General features: G+C 35.2%; 3 protein-coding genes across 4 annotated transcripts in view; 1 reads left to right on the plus strand and 2 right to left on the minus strand.

Moving 5' to 3' along the window:
- The window catches only part of LOC124538509 (serine/threonine-protein kinase D1), an 89,046-nt gene that overhangs the window by 36,506 nt on the left and 30,995 nt on the right, over window positions 1–21,545 (plus strand). The window lies entirely within an intron of this gene.
- LOC124538512 (carboxylesterase 5A-like) lies at window positions 4,306–6,492 on the minus strand. The gene is made up of 5 exons (XM_047115596.1): window positions 6,185–6,492; window positions 5,769–5,983; window positions 4,981–5,682; window positions 4,637–4,891; window positions 4,306–4,506 (listed from the first exon to the last, which is right to left on the minus strand). The coding sequence occupies exons 1-5, from the start codon at window positions 6,359–6,361 to the stop codon at window positions 4,326–4,328; spliced, it is 1,530 nt and encodes a 509-aa protein (XP_046971552.1). The 5' UTR covers window positions 6,362–6,492; the 3' UTR covers window positions 4,306–4,325.
- On the minus strand, window positions 7,793–18,614 carry LOC124538510 (juvenile hormone esterase-like). The gene is made up of 6 exons (XM_047115594.1): window positions 18,526–18,614; window positions 13,170–13,339; window positions 12,585–12,946; window positions 10,472–10,684; window positions 9,393–10,196; window positions 7,793–9,122 (listed from the first exon to the last, which is right to left on the minus strand). Exons 1-6 carry the CDS (start codon window positions 18,572–18,574, stop codon window positions 8,951–8,953), a joined length of 1,770 nt encoding a protein of 589 aa, XP_046971550.1. The 5' UTR covers window positions 18,575–18,614; the 3' UTR covers window positions 7,793–8,950.

Raw genomic sequence — 21,545 nt, forward strand, 5'->3', positions numbered from 1 at the left:
CAACAAAAATTACGAGAGTTTGGCTGGGAGGTATTAATGCATCCGCCGTATAGTCCTGACCTTGCACCTTCAGATTTTCATCTGTTTCGGTCTCTGCAGAATTCCTTAGACAGTGTCAGGTTAACATCACGAGAGGACTGCCAAAACCACTTGTCGCAGTTTTTCGTACAGAAGCCCCAAAATTTTTACAGCAATGGGATCATGTCACTACCAACAAGATGGCAAAAAGTTATGGAACAAAATGGCACCTACATACTTTAGTCAAATGTAAATAAACTATAAAAAAAACTTTTTGAATTTTCATATAAATTACGAAGAAACTTTTTCCCTAACCTATTATGTAGCTAAAAATGATGCGTTAAATTGCATCGAAGTTGAACTGTTAGATTACAATCTGTCACGCGTCAAATTGCCGACTGTCGAAAGCTCTTGCTGATAGGTCGGTCTTATTATAAGAGCGCCCAATCATATTTCCCCGTTATTATTCGGTAGCTAACAATCTATCGAAGTCGATTTCAATCAAATTGTAAAAACTCTAACCTAACCGAAATATTATGAACTATCGTTCATTGTGATGTTATTCTCTCCAAAGTATTCTGATTTTACTTGTTGCCCGATTCGTTTTTTTTTCCTCCACATTATCAAATTTAAGGTCACTCGGTAGTAACTGAGAGAAATCTTTATTTAACTGAGACAAACTCTCTTCAGTGTGGGCTAGTGCCATTTCCATCGCGGCTTGATTTGCTGATCCCGTCATTATTGATATTCTCAACACTTCATTGTTGAAAGTATTCCACGGCGATTCAGTGAGCAAACCGGTATCGTTTTCGATACATGGCTTCAATAGTAGACCCCGAGTAGCTCCCATTAATGTTTATTTATTTATTTATTTATAAGGACAACTTACAAAACATACACCAAGTTTAAGAGTTATTCCTTTGGATGGTGACTTGGACGAAATTCTGAGGGATTTCCACACGGAAAACGGATACGGGTAGTATTTGATGAACTTTAAATCCGCGCACCGGCCCGTATTCCGTTTCGACGAGAATTTCAGTGACTTCCTCAATCCTTTCAGCTCGCCGAGGGCCCGTGGCGTTATTTACGTTGGAAATATTCCCAGCCACTCCTACACTTTCATCAGTTACGTCGGCTGCAATGTAAGAAGCGCCGATCGCTACGAAAAATATGAAAGCCCACATTTTTAGTTTCAAATATACTGAATTATATTAGATTTCTATATGTGTGTCATGGTGACGAACCCTCAGCCTTATATTGGGCTGAAAACTGCTTTTAATAAGGAGTGGTACACTCGAAGTTAAAAGTGATACAAGATCGATCACCTTTGGTGTCATTGGAAATATTGTTGCTTACATAGAAATTAGTATACAATTATTTTTTATGATGTAATTAGTCGAACGCGCAATTGGTAAGGGGTCACCATTGCTCATAGACAACAGCGCACGTCAATCACCAAACTTGGGTCAACTTCAAACTTTGTTATATTCCATGTGCCCGTAGTTACACTAGCTCACTCACTCCTCAAATAAGTATTGTTTCATATGTGTGAATGTCTGTCTATTGTAAATTAATAAATAAAGCTTAAAACCTTACTCGTTAAATCTGTTGACACTTTTCCTCGCGACGATACAAGCTTAATTTACTATCTATATGAGCACTTTTATCAATTATTATTACACCACTTGCAGCTGCGATAAACACAGCTTTTTCTATGTTTAGATATTCGTATAACGGAATAAAAAAATACAAAATAACTCTTATATATAGACTTACAGACAGTCATCAGAGGTATGTTCTGTATCGCTGAGTTTCTTTACAGGTCCAGGCCTATGAAATGAAGGAGTGAATGTGAATTTATTTTTCCAAACCGGTGGTTGGTTCTATACTTAATTATGTTGAACTATGAGTCGCCCGCAGCTTTGCTCACGTTACAGGGTGTTGTTTGTCATGTGTTAGACAACATGTAGTAGTACACAACAACAGTAGCATATGTTCGTTCTTGGATTGAATTTTAAGAAAGTTTGTTTCATACCAAATTGTATCAAATTCGGTTCAGCGGATTCGTCGTGAAAGAGCGACAGACAGACAGACAAACAGAGTTACTTTCACATTTATGATATTAATATAGATTGTTTTCTTTGACACCAATAATGTAAATTATTTATTTATTAATTTAATTTAATTTTGATGGAGTAATTTATTTGTCTTTTAAAGCATGAGCGAATTATAAAAGCTAATTAAGCACATGTAAATTTAGAGTAGCTTGCCACACTAGGGCTGACGTGGACATATTAGAAATAACCGATATCAGCACCAAATCTTGTATCGAATATATATATCGCCGTAGGATATCAATTTATAAATATTAAAGCTACTGCACCAATATATTAATTTTAAAAACTAATTGATTATTATCACTAACATACAGAACTGAAATTTACTTCGATAATGTAAACTACCGAATAAAAACGGTGACATATAACTCGTCGCTTTTACAATAAGACCGAGCTATCAGAATGACATTTGCCAATTTGACTCGGGATAGATTGTAATCTAACAGCTTAACTTCGATAGATTACAATGTAGCGAAAAATAATGCGTTAAATTGCAATCATTTTTTACACTTCATAAATTTTCGACAGATTACAATCTATATCAGATTGTAATCTAACGAATTTTGTAATCTTAAGGTGACATATATAAAGACATTCTGTGGTTATATAACGTAACGTATGCGTTGCATCCGTGCGTAGCCGAGATGGGAAATAAATATTATTTGTCATAGTGAACAATTCGACTTTACTAGAGATGGCTCAACAACCGGTGTTGAAATGGCAGTATTTAGACATATATATTATTTACGATGCATGGGAGAACTGACTGACCCACAGATTGGCGTATTCTGTGATTTATGTAAAGCATTCGATTATACTCACAGTTGCTTCCCAATATGTTTACAACAATATTATATACTCGTAAATTAACTATAATATGTAAATAATTTTTCGAAATATAATTGTAACAATTTGTTTCATTTTCAACAATTCACACACACACACACACACACACACAGAGAGAGAGACACACGCACGCGTTCTACCTTTAACTATTATATATATTTTTGTAATTCTTAGCTTGTTTTATCTTATAACTTTGAACTTAAGTATGAGTATGTTAAGGAAGACCGACTTCTTCTGGCACGGGAGCTCATGGCACTCAAAAGAGGAAGTCAATTCACTCAGTGTTATTTATTGTTCATCAACAACAAGTTGTATGGACTCGAGGAGGAAAGGTAAACTAATAATATCTGGTCTCCGACTCCGCAAAATTAATGCCTTTTTGGAGGCAAGGTATTGGTTTCTATAATAAGATTCGACAATTATTTATAACTTGGCCTATTAACAAAATAAGAAGTACAATTAAAGACATAGATAAACAACAATATTATCTAATACAAGATTATATTATTAAAGCGTGGACTTTGTATAAATTTCATAAAACAAATAATACAAAGTTCATGCGCTATATAAAAGTATTATTAGGTACCTATATCTTTATCGTCTATTTATTATCTTTGAGTATGTCAGTACGCAGTAATTAAAATTTCAAGTTTCTTGCCTTTTTTCTCAGTAGAATCTACTTAACGAACGGGTGGTAACTTTACATGTAAACCAACACTAACCAACACAATACATGGCGATTGATGAATAAAACATATTTTGATTGAAATGGTTTGATCGATATTTTTATGTCAAGTTATAGTATATGAAAAATATCGTAATTAATTTTATGAAATATACAATACAGTAAACATGTGTTAGCTAACGATATCCGGCGGATATCCGCATAGAAACTGTCATGATGTTGCGAACAGATTTAAAAACGATTTTTTTTTGTTTCAGGTGAGTGAATCTAAGATCACATTGTTAGTTATTCGTTTAAAGAATGTGAATCTGCCCTACCGGTACCCTCAACATTTCTCAACGAAATATTGCAAGAACAGATCTGTTTGGTGAGTGCTTTTTGACATTATGCCTGCATTATGTTGTAACAAGTCAGCTGATCGTTGAACAGTAAGACTCCTCACAAACGGAGCGATTTTGATGAAACTTGATACATGGTTTTGATTAGACACGACAGATGGCGATGCGATCACATAGTAAATAATTTTCTTATTTCACCCGCACGAAGTCGGTTGCGTAGGTAGCTCATATATCTGTATGTTTAAATAAAATATAGTGTATATAAAATATTTTAATATTTGTGTTCCAATACGTGTTTACAGATTATTGAGCGTTTTAAGATTACTGGGCGCTGCTCCGTCTGTTTTCGAAGTAATATTTCTCGTAAATGTCTTTCCACATCTGCGTTTTCCTTTTGTGAGGAAAGTCTATCATGTTCAGATCCACGTTAATATCCAAGAGCCGAACATCGTGGGGGTTTACGGGCTCCCACAGGAAGTGTTCGCTTTCCGGCGTTGGATTCCTGGAAGCGAAATACTTTGTTTATATTTCAATAGTCATTCATAATCTCAACATCTTTGCAATGGTCGTTTTATTACAGAAAAAAAATACACAGTTTACAGTCAATGTACCTACTCGTTGAAAAAACTTACAAATGCTTCACGAAATTTGTCCAAAGTCGTACAATGTTCTCTTGTACAATTCCGTCTTCATCCTCTAATTTCTCACCCTTCGCTGGGAACAAGTATGCCAGTTCATCCGAATGCGCTGCCCCGGTCTTGATCACGCCTGGTTCACCTTCCACGCCCACATTCCCCAAGTAGGAGAACTGATAGTAATACACGGAGTCGCTGAACGAAGCGTGTAGGCGTACGCTCCTGTGAATGTGACCTAAGAAGTAGGCGTCTCTGTAAAAGAATATCATATTTGAAATATATTTTAAACGTCAGCATCTTAGGTTCTGAAAGGTATTTCTAATGATTTGTTATTTAATTACCTGTGGTAAGCTAACAACGATGCCATCGTCATGTTCCCTTCGAAGTACATATCGTGGACTTTGTTGACTAGTTGTGGTACATCTCTTTTGTTGGTTTGCAATTCACTCGGAAGCAAGAATTCCATTCCCTTAGACATTTTGGCTAAAGCTTTTGCGCTTTTCAGCATCGAAGCAAACACGTACGCCTCATTGTTGGTGTACCCCACTATCATGGGGACCTTAGACATGTTGCCAGTCGACATTATGTCGAAAGGAGCCTGAGACAATAACCTTTCCTGACTCTTTAGGGGTTTTTCTATGCAGACACCGAATGGCAAGTAAGGAACCTCGAGATCTTCAGATCTGCCGGCTAGATCTGCAATCCCAACTTTGTTTAAAAAGTGCATGTCCTTACTTTCGTCGAAGTTCATTTTTAAGAACTTTGCTCGATTTTCTGCGTCGTAGTTGAAAGCCCAAGGGGCCAAAACTGTACCGCTTTGCAGAATTGCCCCATGGAACAGCCCGGTAGCCATTGGTGTCAGCATCAAGGATTCTACTAAAGCGGCTCCAAAGCTTTGTCCAGCTACTATCACTTTGTCTGGGTTTCCATGAAAAGCGATAATGTTGTCTCTAACCCAGCGCAAAGCCAGTACCACATCCTTCAAACCTGCATTGCCTGGGATTTTATCTTCGCCTAAACATAAGAAACCTACTGCTCCCAACCTGCCAACCAAGAGTTAATTTATAAAGTATAAAGACTAACGCTTGATTTGGTTCACCGTTTAGTCAGTGATGAAGAAGGTATTCACCTGTGTCTAATAGTCACTACGACGATGCCTTGCTTCACCAACAACGAGGGGTTATACCGACCACTGCCCCCAGTCACCCAGGCCAAGACCGGCAGGTTGGACCCGGGCGGGACGTGGACGTCTAATTGTAAGCAATCCTCGACTGGGGAACTTGTGTAGCAATGGATCTCGTTCGATTCCCTGACGTCTGTCCACGTCGGCGCTAGGCCAGCGTGCTGTAATAAAACAATGTATATGTCGCAAGTGTCATAGATATGTCATAAACATTGGCAAGACTGCCATTAAGACTGCTTGCTTAGGATACGTAACACAACGGAGAAACTCACTTGATAATATAAGTATCAAGTGTACGTTATAGTGTCAAAACAAATACAACATATTTGCAAATTTCAAACACGGGGAAATCCTCAACTTACCTTAAATCTTCCATTGTCTCCACCTATCGACCCGTACGGAATTCCTTGATAGGAAACGAAGCCATCTCTATGGGCGCCGCGGATCTTCCCCTGAGCTGTGTTTATCACGTCCTGCGCGGAGATCCGTGTTAAAAGCAACTTTAAAGAGATGACAATGATTGTATACGTCGCCATCATTAATTTCCGAACTTGTTGTTCCTTTGGAAGATATATCCTGTTTTTGTTTGTGGTACCGTTTCTTTCCCAGATATCTCGTTGGTTGATATTGTGAGGGTTTACGCTTTATCAATACGGCCAGCCGTGTAAGCCGTCCGCTCGTTCATAAGGTATCAGTGCGGTGTTATCGCGCTTTGACTGTAAAACATCAATCGCGTGCCGATGATACGAGTTCGCGCTTTGGTGAATTACGATTTTCATCAAGTCTCGTGCGTTAGAATATTGTGGACTGAGGTGTAGCAATTTAATATTTTATTTGCAGTATATGATCTTTGTCTCATTTTATTCCAATCAAAGTAAATAAATGACTTAATTCCGATCGGTCGATACGAAAAATGTATTTATTTATCTCAGGAAATGCTTCGAAGTGTGAGATTTATCTTATCAGTATTGGTAGTATTGGTCCTGAAATGCTTAAAGTTCATGCTCGTTCATCGAAGCGGTAAGTACGTAATTTTATAGAGATGTGGCGAAGATGGATATAGTATTTTGTCTGCTCGTATCGAATTATTGTGAATTTGAAATTTCATTTGGTTCAGGTTCTTCTTTCATTTTTTTTTATGCCCAGCAAAATATACTTACTTTGTTTTTTATATTGATCAAACGTTACAGAGTATATTCGTTACAATGGAAGCAAGCAAGAATTTTGTCATTTGTAAAATAACCTAAGATAGTCGAGTAATTTACCAGTTTTGTTGGCCTATATCCTATAGATCTAATCTAAATAAAGAATCCATTTGCAAAAGCATTAATAAAATGCTTCGATTGAAATATTCATATCCATATTTCTTTCATTCAATTGACGTGACTACATTGAGCATCCGACGGATCCTGCGAATGTACCTCGTTTCCAGCACAATGCACTTTTACCTTTTACTATTGAATCGTAATATTCGCTATTGAAATTCAAAATTGCCGCGTATTATTGCTTGTTTAATGATGAAGTCATTGTGTCGCGTCGCTGTTTGGACTAATTTCTTCCGCGTTATGATTCAATATTACTTAATTAAATCTTTAAAATAATTGACTTTTAACAAAGTAGATCTTTGTTTAAATCGATAGATAAACAATTGTGTTTTATATTTTTTAAATAAAATGACGATAGTAAATGCCTTTGATATATGTCATCTTATACCCAGTAAAGATTTATATGTATATTTATCAATTAATCTGCCGCCACGAATCAATACTTTATTTTGTTTGCTGAAGTGATGACAGGAGCGGTGTGATAAAAGCCAAAAGAAATGTAACTTCTTATATCCCATAGTTGGGAACCGCATTCAGACCTGTTCCAGTACCAACGCCTCGAGAGGTTCTAGAGTACAGGACTTCTTATTATTATAATTCGGGTCATCAATAATCCATTTCTAAATTTAATAAAACACCACGAGATTCTATCAAAAATGAAATATTTTATTCAGTTTTTATACATAATATTTTATTCAAAATCTTAAGTACATTATGTGAAAAACTGTTTACAAACTAAACTTATAACTATTATTACCGATTATGCTGTACACTTTCTGTAAACTAAATTAACTTCATAAGACTACAAGCTGCAGTACAAAGATATGTTCAGCTTAACAAAAACTCATCCAAGTTACAATCATATTGTTTGCCTATCAAATTATTTCACTTTACACACAACTTACGACAGAGTCAGTACCTAAAAATCTTAAAACTAGCTTAATCTTAGTAATACGTTCATGTCAACTCGTCCACAACACTGGACTGAAACTATTAGAAAGCTGAACTCAATAGTAAATTGAATGTTTAGTTTTTTAAATAATTCATAAATCATAAATCGTTTCATAAATCGTCATAATTAAATTGTATTGCTGATATTTCTGTCACAATTTTTAAAGTTCATTACTATAAATAGAATAGCAATCAAATTAAGTGTATTAAAAATACCATTTATATCATACATTATAATAAAAATTATTATATAAATATAGACTTGGTCGATGCAATTTTTATGATTAATTAACACCAAGAGAGTAATCTCTATCATGGTTGGTCTGTTATATGTATCTTGCTGAGGCTATGTATGTATGTATGCTCAGTCTGTAGGGACTGTAGAGTCATTTCTATTCTTAATTTGCATAGAAACCTTACAAATTTTTAAAAATATCAACTTAAATAATCAAATTTAAAAAAATATGTCCATTATTAAAAATTGAGGATAGAAATATAATCACTGTCTGTTATAACTCATTATACATACTCAAATAGATGCAATTGTTTGGCTTCAGTCATGCACTGATAATTTCAGTTTTAGTCGTAGTTCATTAAAATTACAGAAAATAAAACCTATCGCTAAATTAAATTTAGCTATAAAAAAGCAAAATCTAAAATGTAATCATAATAATAGCACACACTAACCTAGTAACAGAAATTAAAAGGTTACAAATCTATAAATGAATTATTTCAGGTACAGTTAAATCCAATCATTGTGGACGGTTCAATCTTGACCTTAATTAGAAAATAAATAGTCACACGATCACACACGGTACACAAGTAACACACCACATGTATAATGTCCCTTATTTAACTGGTCCTGTTCTGTAAACTGTCAAAGAACTGCACCATGTCTTGTTGTTCATCGGTCAGCTCCGTGAACCTGAATAACATGGGCATGTTGATGTTCTGGTACTGCACAGGCAACGGCTCCTCGACTGCCGGCCAGTTTGACAGTGGACGCTGATTGCAAGTCGGGTCGCTGAAAACGAAAATTTGGTGAATCAAAAACTGCTCCTTAATTAAGATTTAGATTAAGTGTCATCAAAAGACACTAATTCCACGTTTGTCAGTATTGAAGTATAATTTTGTATTGCATACGGTGTTAAATAAAAAATGATTAAACCTTTTTTTCTTGTGTAAGCAACATCTATAACTAGATATAAATTGTAAATTACAAAAAATTGTGCGAATATTTGTCATAAAACTGTTATTATTATAAAATTATAAACAATTATTCGTTTGTACTTACTTGCAATACATAAAGTTTTTAACGAACATTGTCATCCAGTTTGCCATAAGTTCATCTTTGCGCGAAGGAGGCGAAAAGCCTTTTACGCCATCCATGGCATTCGCTCGGAAGACGAACGTCAGATCTTCTACATGGGTAGCGCCCTTGTACGAAATCCCTCTGGCCGCCTTCATTACGCTGAAATCCGCCTCATAAGAGAATTGGTACAAGAACACCGGAGCTCCTTGCATTAAAACTCGTCTCTCTGCTAATTTCATAGCGGGATAAACATAAAAGGTATCCGAGCAACTCCTAATGTATTTATCCATGGTTGGTGTTCCATCGAAATACCTCTTTTCGACTCTCTGTGCCAAATCCAACGCGACCTTAATCGGCACTTTGTAAATAAGATTGGGCGACAAAATTAGAAGTGGATTCTCTTTTATGCGACTCAATATGTCAAATTTCTCAAAATTCGGACGGAATGCTTCGCACTCTGCTGTCGTAAAACCAACTATTAGCGGTATATTTTTTCCGCATCCTTTTGATATCAAAACATCAGGGTCGTTGTCCAAAATCGTGGTGACGCCTGGGAATGAAGATTCGACAACGGGTAGAAAAGCTATGAGTCCAAATTGATCCTGAATTTGCTTATTGGCTTTCATGATATCTTGGAGCGGCGTGTCTATCAGCTGTCGATGGATGTCCTCTGGGTCTGTGACGTTGATACCGAGGTTGAATAAAAATAGATTCGCCACGGATTCAGCATATACTGGAGAAGTTGTAAAAAAGCTAGGCATACCGGTACCGCTCATCAATATTAGTCTGCAATAACAGAGATTTACTGGATAAAGTTTTTATCTCTATAAATGGTAAAAAAAAAAAACATTTCTAAAAACTTGTAATTGAATAATAAGGGATTATGAATCATTTAAATAAAATAAAACTATATGTAACAACATTCTAAAAAAAATTACAATGAATTGCCTATACGTTGAAACTGAAATTTTTCAAACTCATAATTGTAGTTTTTCCCAAAAACGTTGATCAGAAACGCCTTCAGTTGTTTGTGAAAAAAATTAAAAAATAAACAAAATTACCTCTGGAATAAACCATCAGCGGCTTTGGACAAAGACAGTAAGTGTGCACAGCTGGCTCCGGCACTCTGCCCCGCCAGCGTCACGTCGTTGGGGTCTCCGCCGAACGAGCGGGCGTTGGCCTGCACCCATCTCAGCAGGGTTACCATATCACGCAGACCGTTGTTACCGGGGATGCTCGACGAGTTCAGAGATAGGAAGCCGAAGACATTTAACCTGAAAAACGAGTTCGATAAAGTTATAAAATTAGGTCTAGGTATCTGTTTGAGACTTCGCTACGAAAGTTGGACCAAATTATCTATAGAGAAAGCTTTGCAGATAACTTATGATATTATTAAGTATTTAATATAGTAGTATTCGAATACTGCCTTCTTAAATACGAGGATGGAGAATAAGAATATGAGGACGACCTCCAAATTTTAGTCTACAATATATTACACAAACATTATTTTAATACAGTGTACATTATATTCATATACAATATGAAACTTGCTTATCAAGTTAAAAATAGCCCATATTTAATTAAAAACGGAAATAAAAAAATAAACTATTTATGTATAATTGTATATGTAGTAATAAACGTTAATTTTTGTTATAATTTGGAGTTAAGATAAAATCTGTCTGCGCGCGATCGAAATCTATATACATAATTCTATGTCCGTGTTCTCCGTCAGCTTTCATGTGTTATTAAAGTATTAGAGAATTGTAAAAAAGAAATATTTTAGGTCTGCGTGTTTTTATACATCTCTCTCCTTACTGAAACTTGATGTTTGATGATGGGTTTATTTACATAATAATCTAAGCTTTGATAATGGACCATGAACAGATCTTACAAAATTAAGCTACCTGTATGTTTTGTCAGTAATTCTACAGAAAAGTATTTTCAATGTTATAAAAAATAAAATTTGTTATTATCTCCTAAATCCGCCGCCTGTGCGCCCGAGATATTTTCCTCGAAATGTAAAGTCCTTATATTATATATTTTATATTAGACTTTACACTTTGCGTCAATTTTCACATCAACACATTCAATCTAAAATATAAATAAATACTAATATAATTATATACAAACTAATCCGTTCAAGCTGGTTCTATAAAAAATATTATATTTAGTAATTTTATTTCGTCTTAACCTTCATATAAAAATAAATAAATATGTACGTCGCTAGCGGTCAACATTACGCAACATTTATATTTGTCGGTTTTTTCCTCATTATTATTAGAGTATGAATAAAATAACTTCAAACCGGTTGACATTTTTGTTTCGTTTTTATTCGTACCATGAGAATTTTGACAATGACCTTGTTTTATTCGGACACGTGTTTTCAACTGTTACCGAATGTTCCGAGCTATCGATCGGTTCTAGTTTTATCACGATAGTAAAAAAGGTAAACAAAATACATTTTATTATATTAGACAAATGTTATGAATATTAATTTTATTTGTCAATTTTTTTACTCATCACGACTAAATATCTACAATCGCTACGATGATAAGGATAGAGGGCTATAATGTAAGTGTTCCTTATTTTATGAAAATATTCTTTAATCGATTAGGCATATAGTAAGATTCTGTTGAGACATATGAGAAAAAAGAGGCAACGAATTCAAAAGTTAATCTATCTCAAATATAATTTGTAGTAATCTACGTATACACTATTATATTGGAAACTAAGAAGACGACTTCACAATGTATCTTATTGTATGTCATAACTAAGAAGTTAAATTAAGTTAAAATGATTATTAGAGCTATGTATATTCAATTAAGCTTAATGCTTGGCAAGTATGTTATATGTTTATGGGTTATTGTGTGATGTATGATAAAAGAAGCAGGTAATTATGTGGTCACTTAGTTATTGCTATTATGTCCATGTCACTTATGTGGATCAAGGTATATGTGCCTCTAATAACCACTTCAAGCTTAGAATCTACGTTTAAAATTTATAAGAAGCAAAAATGAGATATGTTAACTTCATATATCAAATGATTCTTTGAAAGAAATTCTAATTTGACCAATAAATATATATAATAAAAATAAACGAATAAAGTTTTTTCAACTGGAAAATTTTACAAACTGGTAATTCAAACGAGTAGTCTCGTTACAGTTGCTATCTTACCTGTAGTTAAAAGTGATGACGATGACGTCTCTCTGCATGAGATACTCTGGACCATGAAGACTCGTTGCTCCAGAACCGAAAGCGAAGCCACCTCCGTGAATGAATACTAAGATCGGTAGACCAGGGTCCTCCTCTTTTTCAGAGAGACCTGCTTCGTAAGGAGGTAGAAGTTCCTGAGCTGGTTTCGGTGTCTTGTACCCAGGTAGAGCATTCAAAGGTACATGGATGTTGGCGTATATGCAAGCTTCGCTCATGTTGGTAGAGCCCAAGAGGGGTCCATAAAATACGTCGTGTTGAGGACAAATAGGTCCTTCGTTAGATGCGTCATAAAAGCCATCCCATGGCTTCACAGGCTCTAACTCCTGAAAGATAATGAGAACAATTTAAGTAACGCGAGAGTCCTACGTTTTAGTGGTGCTGATTTGAATTTACGTCGTACGTCTTAAAGCCCATGGTTGGAGGCGCATTGAATAAAAACATACAATGCAAATGTCTATAATCTTATGTATACGCCTCAATCTTGATAAAACAAAACATCATAGTATCAACATCACATAATGCGGATTTATTGATAGGTTTACTTACTCGAAACCGCCGTTCGCCTAGAGGCTGTGCTGCGTAAGGCACACCCAGGAAGCTAGCGAAGTGCGTCCGGTTGTTGGCGACGCGACGCACGCCGCACACCCACCCAGACTGCAGCTGGGCGCGCACCTCGCAATCGGAGCCGTCTCGCAGTGCCCGAGGCGCACCCCGCACTGCAAAGTTAAATTACTTATTTGCATGTTGAATAGCTGACGCACGTTATTAGGCCAGATTAGAGATACTGTAGTCACGGCTACTTCCTCACACGTGAGACTCATTTGTATATAATAAATCGGTCTTCGAAATGTTTTAGTTTTATTTATAACACAAGTTACACAAGGTTTCGTGACTCGTAAAATTTATTATAAAGTACATTTATGAAAGTATTCATTCTACCTCGTAATTTCACGAGTAATTGAGAATTTATTTTAGTCGCTACTTGTACGGGACATAGGAACACCGTAGCTCGCGTAGCGTCGCGTAGCACGCGCTACGGAATCTAGATGCAGACAACGTATCGGCCGATATGTTCCAAATCGGTATTGAAAGTATGCGTTCCGTGTGATGCATGTGATACGGACGTTTACTGTTTAGAATTAATGATTACTCGTACTGTTTGTCTGGCATACTAGGGGATTTCAAATGTAACGGGATTCCGTCTACAAACATTTCATCATTGTAGACATTGCGATTGCGTAAACCAAAAGTATAATTTATATTACATACACAGATCAATCGTTTTACGTATTGTGATATGAACATGTATTTTCTTGGATACAACTCGTGTACAAAAATAAAAGCTTTATTTAATTTTCATTCATCGTTTTCATTTAAACATTGTCGAAATATTATTAAAAAAATGTAGACTAACTACTAACTTTTAGTTAATAAATAATATTTAAACCGATCGAACAAAAAATATTATAATCGTTTAACAATCGAGCTATCGCGGAACATAAACAAAAAAAGGCCAAACTGATAACCTCCTCCTTTTTGAAGTCGGCTAAATACCTACCTAAACAAGAACACGTGTATCTTAACGTTAGAATGCGAGGTCAACAAAGCTTTATCATAATCGATTTAGATATATCAATCGGTGATAATTTTATTATTGTTTACGATTAATATTATTAATTGCTAAATGGTCTTATGACGACCATTGTATTTTTATAATAAATACAAATGTATTTATATGTAATAATACGTAGTAGTTATAAATAGTAGTAATGTGCCGTAGCAACAATATGTGCGTTGATAGCTATTTATTGCGTGATCTGTGCAGTTATTCCGTGATAACGAAGTCGAAACTCACCGCAGAACACGATCGTGGCATTATGGAAAGTGATATTCGACATTAGCTACACTAATTATTTCCGTATTTTCTATGTACTGGTTACAGATATGTATTCACCTCGTGCTCAGTGATGGAGGTGAACTTTGTCAGTGAACTTGCAGGTTTTTGGGTTCAATTTAGATATTTTACGCACGCAACAACAATGCTCAACGACGAGCAGCATATTGATAACAAACCTTGTTAAAACCAGGCTGAGGCTTTGTTCAAGCTCGCCTGAGTAATAATATAGTCATATTCTACCACCAAACTGTAGTACAGTTTTGTTCCATTTTTAAGTTTAAGCACAGGCACAAGATATGTCTATGTCTATGGATGATGGTGACCACTTAAGATTAACCATTTGCCAGCTCGCCTACATACATTGATTTTAAAAAGGATATTAAAGTTGAATGTACCTTCATGAAGCGTAAGGCTAAAGTCTCCTTTGAACGAGAGTGAAGCGAAAATGGGTTCAGTGTACTCTTTCGGTAAACTATAGGGTCAACGAAATACGACGAAACCTTTTCACGGCAGGACCTTTTCTTTGCAAAAAAAGTAAAACGGCGTTTGAGTTAAGTTACTATCCCTTACTAGCTAAAATATAAAGAATGAAATTATTGGGTGGAATATGCTCGTGTTGCACACTTTTGTGCAACTTGTAACAAAAGTCTAATGCCTTTATTCATTGTAAGAGCATACTTATTGATTGTCAGATTAAATGCAACCGCTTAACCACACAATATACTATCGGTATCGCTGTTACTGCTTTTTTTATTTATTTACAATTGGAAGAGAGTTAAGCACCGGAATCCACAGACATTAATACTATAAAATATATCAGCCATTTATCAAATGGTCAACGCGCCACTAATGGTAGGAACGCGCCGTAGCAAAATATGTAACTCACGCCTATTAAACTGGAAAATTCAACCTTAAATGGAACACAGCTATACTAAAAATTGATTAGCTTTACGTGGTTATCGAAACACGTGAGTTGAACACTGCGCTGCTTCTGAGAATTTCAATAACTCTTTACGGAGTCTATTCGGGATCTAAAACTTTATGAACTTGTCTTGAAACCATAGCCAAACTGACGGGACCAACCACCAATGCTTAACATATTATACTGCACAAGTTTGTGCGCTAACTCAGGTCTACTTTCAGTATTCGATGTGATGGCGCAAGTACTTTCCAACAAACTTCCAATTTTCAGGCTATGGGCCGTGGACTGAGAATTTTACGACAGGAAAACCCACTGACTTTTACTAACTATACCATCGGAATAAATGGATATGTTCCATTGTATTATAACTGTTACAAAATATTTGCATTAGTGGCCGATTATAAGAAACACTATCGGAGAAATGAGTTGCTCGAATTACATTTTGTACAAATTGTAAAGTTGCAGACTATAGGTAAGTCTGGGCGCTGCACGAGCCGAATGTCTTGCTGTAATTATATTTATAAAGTATACAAGTGTCGTGACATTAGCGATTAAAACGCGATTATGGTGACTTAAGTTCATCGGTGCTGTCGTTAGCCGAGCTGATTGTTGATATTAATATTACCTTACTGAGTCGAGGAGGGTAATGATATTCATTTGCATTACTCGCACTCGCGCTTAACCCGCTAAACTTGCACCATTAGCGACCCTTACCTGACGCGGGAATTTCATTATTGGATATGAGTTTGGATTTCATACTGAAATGTATTTGTCTATCAAGTAATATTTAAGAAGTTCACTAAAATTCGTTAAATCAAATTAAAAATTGATACCAATTAAAAACTAGCTCGCCCACTACGCCCATAAGGAACCTTTAGTTGTTATTATTTTTTTGTGATGATAGCGGCCACATTCACATAAGCCACACATTAAGGCTAAGACCAGTTCTCATATTTAAGGAGAGAAAAAGTCGCAGTCTTCCCAACACCTACTACCTATACCTATTCTTCTATTCTAACACCTACTACCTATTCTTTGATCAGACAGTTAATCTATATAAGGCTATAAGGCTTCAGATCCCGAAGTTCTGAGTTAAAAAGCGACGCTGGCCAGTAAAAAAATGATCGTTGGCGATTATTCCTCTCCCGTGCCTCAGAAAGCACTATATTGTTGCGCCTGAACTGGCTCTGACTGTGGGTTGTCGTTCCATCGGATTATGTAATTGGTGACTTGTGCACTATGCATAATCCCTGACCAGTAGAAGTTACACTCTGTCGATAAGAACCACCGTGGCGACGATCGCTCGGGTCGTATCGTCTAATCTTCGGTAACCAACAACGTGTAACGATAAATTATATAATAATAAGAATATTATAAACACTCTGATTTATAAAAAACGACGCTATTGTTTTTTGTATGTATATGCAGAAAATATAATATTTTCGTTATCGGATATTATGGTCGTTTTTAATAATAAAATACGATAAGTATTTTTTAAAGTCAAAAGTGCATCCGTACCGACGTGTATATGATCACAGAACGCTGCAGTCCTATGTCTGCATATAACTAAAAAACGGCGATTCTTTTATTTTGGCCTGGCCCAGATATACCTGCGACCCGTTGTCCGACTCGTTTTATTTTGTCTGTAAGTCAATATCCAAAAAGCTTGCACATCGTCCACGATTTCACATGTGCACACACATTGTGTATCTTTTTTTAAAATTAATTCTTATTTAAAAAGTTTATTGAGCATAAAATTATTAGAAGTACTATGTTATTGACAGTCAAACCAGCGGTTCGATCAGAAAACTTTAGATCCAAGAATAACTGTACGAAATCGAATTAGCCTGATGGTATGCGGTCGCCTTCCAATGGACTTTAATGCACCGATACGAAATGTTTTGTTATGTCTTGTGTCAAAAATTACGCTGGCTTACTCGCTCTTCAAACAAAACACCAGTATCGGTGTTTGGTGGTAGGTTAATGGTAAGTGGATGGTAGTCACCCAAACGTTATCGCCAGAATTACAATTCTATAAATTACTAGCGCACTTATGTTATTAACATATGGGGTCGGCATAAGCTTACACATGGGTGAAACCGCGTAGCTAGACTATATCAATATACATATTTCACAGATTTAAGGTGTTTGAGCCACATTCACTACAGGCCCAAGGAATATAACACCTTAGTCCTCAAGGATGATGGCACATCTACCTATTTACGAAAAATAACAGTTATTCAAATTATTTAAATGATGAGTTTCTCTTTTTCAAATCTAATGAGTAAGTTATTTTACAAAATTAACAAACATATTACTTTTAAAACATACCGAATGCCAAGAGGCAATATATGTATATATTCTATGTGAAAGTTGTTTTATATCGGTACAGTACTTTACTAAGATAAGATATATTTTCAATTTAAGTTGGTATCAAAATATGTTGATTGAAATATAATTATTATCTTCAATCGTAATTTCATAATTAAAATGCAAAAATTAAGTCTTAATGCAATCGCTTACAGAACTTCTAGAAGTAAATAGTATTTTTATATTATCACAGAATGTTAAACGAAATAAAATATATATTTGAAACAATTTATGGTTGAGAAAAAAACACCGCGAAACGACTACAATATTAATTTTCTGTTTACCCTATTTACTTTTATTTATGTACATAGTATGTATATAAGCGAAATACCAATTAATTCTCATCACAGGATATCCGAAACTTAGCATAGTTACTCATTTCGCGACTTAGACACTCACGAAGAAAAAAAATCAAGTTGAAAAGTGCGAGCTGTAACTTTGTATATATTTAATCGTACGAAGATGGAACGAAAACACTGATTTAAATTTATCATAAAATATTTATCGATTTAAAAATGTCTTGTAGTTATTCAAGACTTATAATTCGTCCAATTTTATACTTTACCGATAAAACTATACTGTAATCTTGATTCGATTATACACTTGCCAAACTTACGCGTTAAAATATTTAAAAAAATAACCGCGAATTGATCACTTGAACGTACACAGATAGCCGTTGAATGTGTATTTTTTTCATATTTCGTGTCACTCACCGTACGAAACGAGTAGCAAAGCGCAAACAGTCGCCAGTGCCCGCGCCATGCTTGACGATCGTCCACAAACTGTCGCGCTGAGCCGCCACGCCAGCCTTATAAGCGAGTATCGCGACGCGCCATCTCAGACGTTAATACGACCGATCGCCTTTACTCCGAGAGACAATTCCATTTTCAAATATAGATTTATGTTATGATATATTTTCATTAGCTTTAAACAATACATAGTAATCTTCCGATATTAAGTAATACTTGTTTGAATCAGTCTGTTAATTTCACAGGAAACAGTTGATATACATTTTTGTTACAATTGTTTTGAAAATAATTTATAAAATAATTTAAGTTCTACGTTTTATTGTGTTTTATTTTTTACGTTAATTATCAGTTTTTGTAACAAAATTACTATTTCACAAATAATATTTTATTGATTTGATTTCTACGAAATACTTCCATACTATTATGACTGTATATGTTGATCATAGAAATATCATACATGTATGTATTGAACTTAATTATATATGTATTTAGTGTAAAGGCGAAAAATGTATATTAACATGATTATTATTAAGTTACGAGCGTCAGAACCAGATCATAACAGATAATTATGAACATGATTAAATAACATATATCCTGTTTCGTGATTTAAATATTTATTTCTAATGAATATAGTCGTGTTAATGAAACTATTTTAAGGCCCAGTTTGTTATAAAACCTGGGGTAGGTTACCTACCTACCTTTTGTATATCTATTGTGACGGCGCGTGTCGCTTCTGTCCGGTTACTTCATCTATATGTGTGTATATTACTTTTAACCGACTACCTTGTTGATGTATTTCATATCTTGTAAAGCTACAGGTATGAATGTCTCAATTATAATCGCGGTACGGATGAATTATTTTTTTATTTTTCGGTATAATTAAACTAGTTGAGTAGCTGGCCCCGGTTCACAAAGCATGGAAAGCCTTTGCTATAGCTTCTGGTCTTACCTGTTTCGTGTCTGAGGACGACCTCCGTGGTCGAGTAGTGTGTACACCGGTTTTCATGGGTACGCTACTACGAGGTCCCGGTTTCGATTCCCGGCCGAGTCGATGTAGAAAATTCATAAGTTTTCTATGTTGTCTTGGGTCTGGGTGTTTGTCGTACCGTCGTTACTTCTGATTTTCCATAACACAAGTGCTTTAGTTACTTACATTGGGATCAGAGTAATGTATGTGATGTCCAATATTTATAATTTTAATATAATATGAGGATGGCTTTCCCGTCGGATTTATGTCGTCTATCGTCGAATTAAGAGTGTACACCTTAGATGCGCACGCGCTCGACGGCAATACAAAGTGCTCCTAGCTAATACTATATAGATACAGTTTTAAACTTTTACCGCTGACCATAAACATTTGCGGCGTAGGTATAACCATTTTTTACATAACCGATACGCGAAAACCTACGGCCCTAAGCCTAACACTTCAAGTCTTGACTTTAGTTACACTGGCTCACTCACACTTCCAACCGGAACACGATTGTACCGTGTATCATTGTATGGCGGTTGTGACTAACGTTATGTTGTACAAAAACGTCAATCTATAAAGTTTATCTGTTTTTTCGTCTTTCACGCTCTCATAAAGTGTAATCGTTGTGTTATACAATCTTAATTAATCCTTACACGTGTCTCTGTAGACTAGCATTACACGACGAGGCTTTGCCCATGACGATTTAAAAAAACAAATACATTTATTAAAGAATTCTCTGTGAGTCGCGTTGTCAAATATCAAAAGATATGTGACCTAATAATGTAGTATCAAAAAATATGTTATTTGTCTTCGTGTATTAAAAATGCAGGAACATAAAACGTTTTTTATTACTATTATTGAGAAGCAACACACATATTACATGTACAGTTATTTATATAGTGCCTTTTTTTGACCAGTTATACCGGGTTAAGAATCTACAAACAAACGAACAAATGTTACCTCTTTGTAATATTAATCTTCCGTGTAACATGCATACGAAAAGACTCGATTCCTACACAAGCTTCCTGAACTGTCCGCGTCGAGTAATAAATTAAATCAAAAATAAAACTGGTTTTGAAAAGATCATAGTCTCGGACTAGTTTTTTTTTTTTATACAAACAAATTTACGGAATTCAAGTTCTTGTTTAATAATCGTATTTTTATCTTTACGAGGTGCGTCTGTATTATAATTAATAAAAAAGATTAAAAAGTCGATGCCTGATTAACACACATTACAATACATGTGTGTGTGTGTGTGTGTGTGAAAACGCCGAGTTAGCATATATTTGATATATCTAAATAACCAAACTTTTCTTAAATATATGTAGTGTATATGTCCTATGGCTGGGTTAAGGCCCATATTGCGAAGTAGTTTTAGTCTTTATTCCATTACGATGTTCGATTCGGATTAGTGGGGTTACATGTGGCAGAATTTCATCCTGCAGCTTTTGTGATTCTTTGAGGTTTTATCCACAGAGCCAGCTGAACTCACTTTTACCTACAAGTACAGACAGCGCTTATGTTTAACCTGTTATTCAATTTATTTTAAATTTTAATTAATCGAAAACAAAAGTTAACATTTAATATATGTATAAACTTAGATTTTTATACGCCATCGGTAGACTGAACAAGGTAAATGGGCTTTAATCAGTTTTAAAAATCAAATGCCCCATCAACCTTAGGACCTCAGACGTTATGTCCCTCGTGTTACCCTGGGTCACTGCCTTCTGCGAAGTTAGTCTAAAACAATTTTAACAACAAGCATAAAGGAGGAAACCGATCAATGCGTTTTCGGAGACTTTGGTCATCGAGGTCTATCCAGAATTATCTTTGTGCATATTAAAATCGAAATAAACCATTTTGTTTTTAATTAAATTCATACATTATATATTGTACATATCTATAGCTTAACTTATTAACGATAAAAGTTTAATTTCCCTCTATAATAGTTCAATTAAAAAATAAGGAGGTTATCAGTTCGGCCTTATTTTTTTTTTTTTTTTGCGTATTTTAT

This window comes from Vanessa cardui, chromosome 20 (assembly GCF_905220365.1).
Source record: "Vanessa cardui chromosome 20, ilVanCard2.1, whole genome shotgun sequence".
Taxonomy (NCBI): domain Eukaryota; kingdom Metazoa; phylum Arthropoda; class Insecta; order Lepidoptera; family Nymphalidae; genus Vanessa; species Vanessa cardui.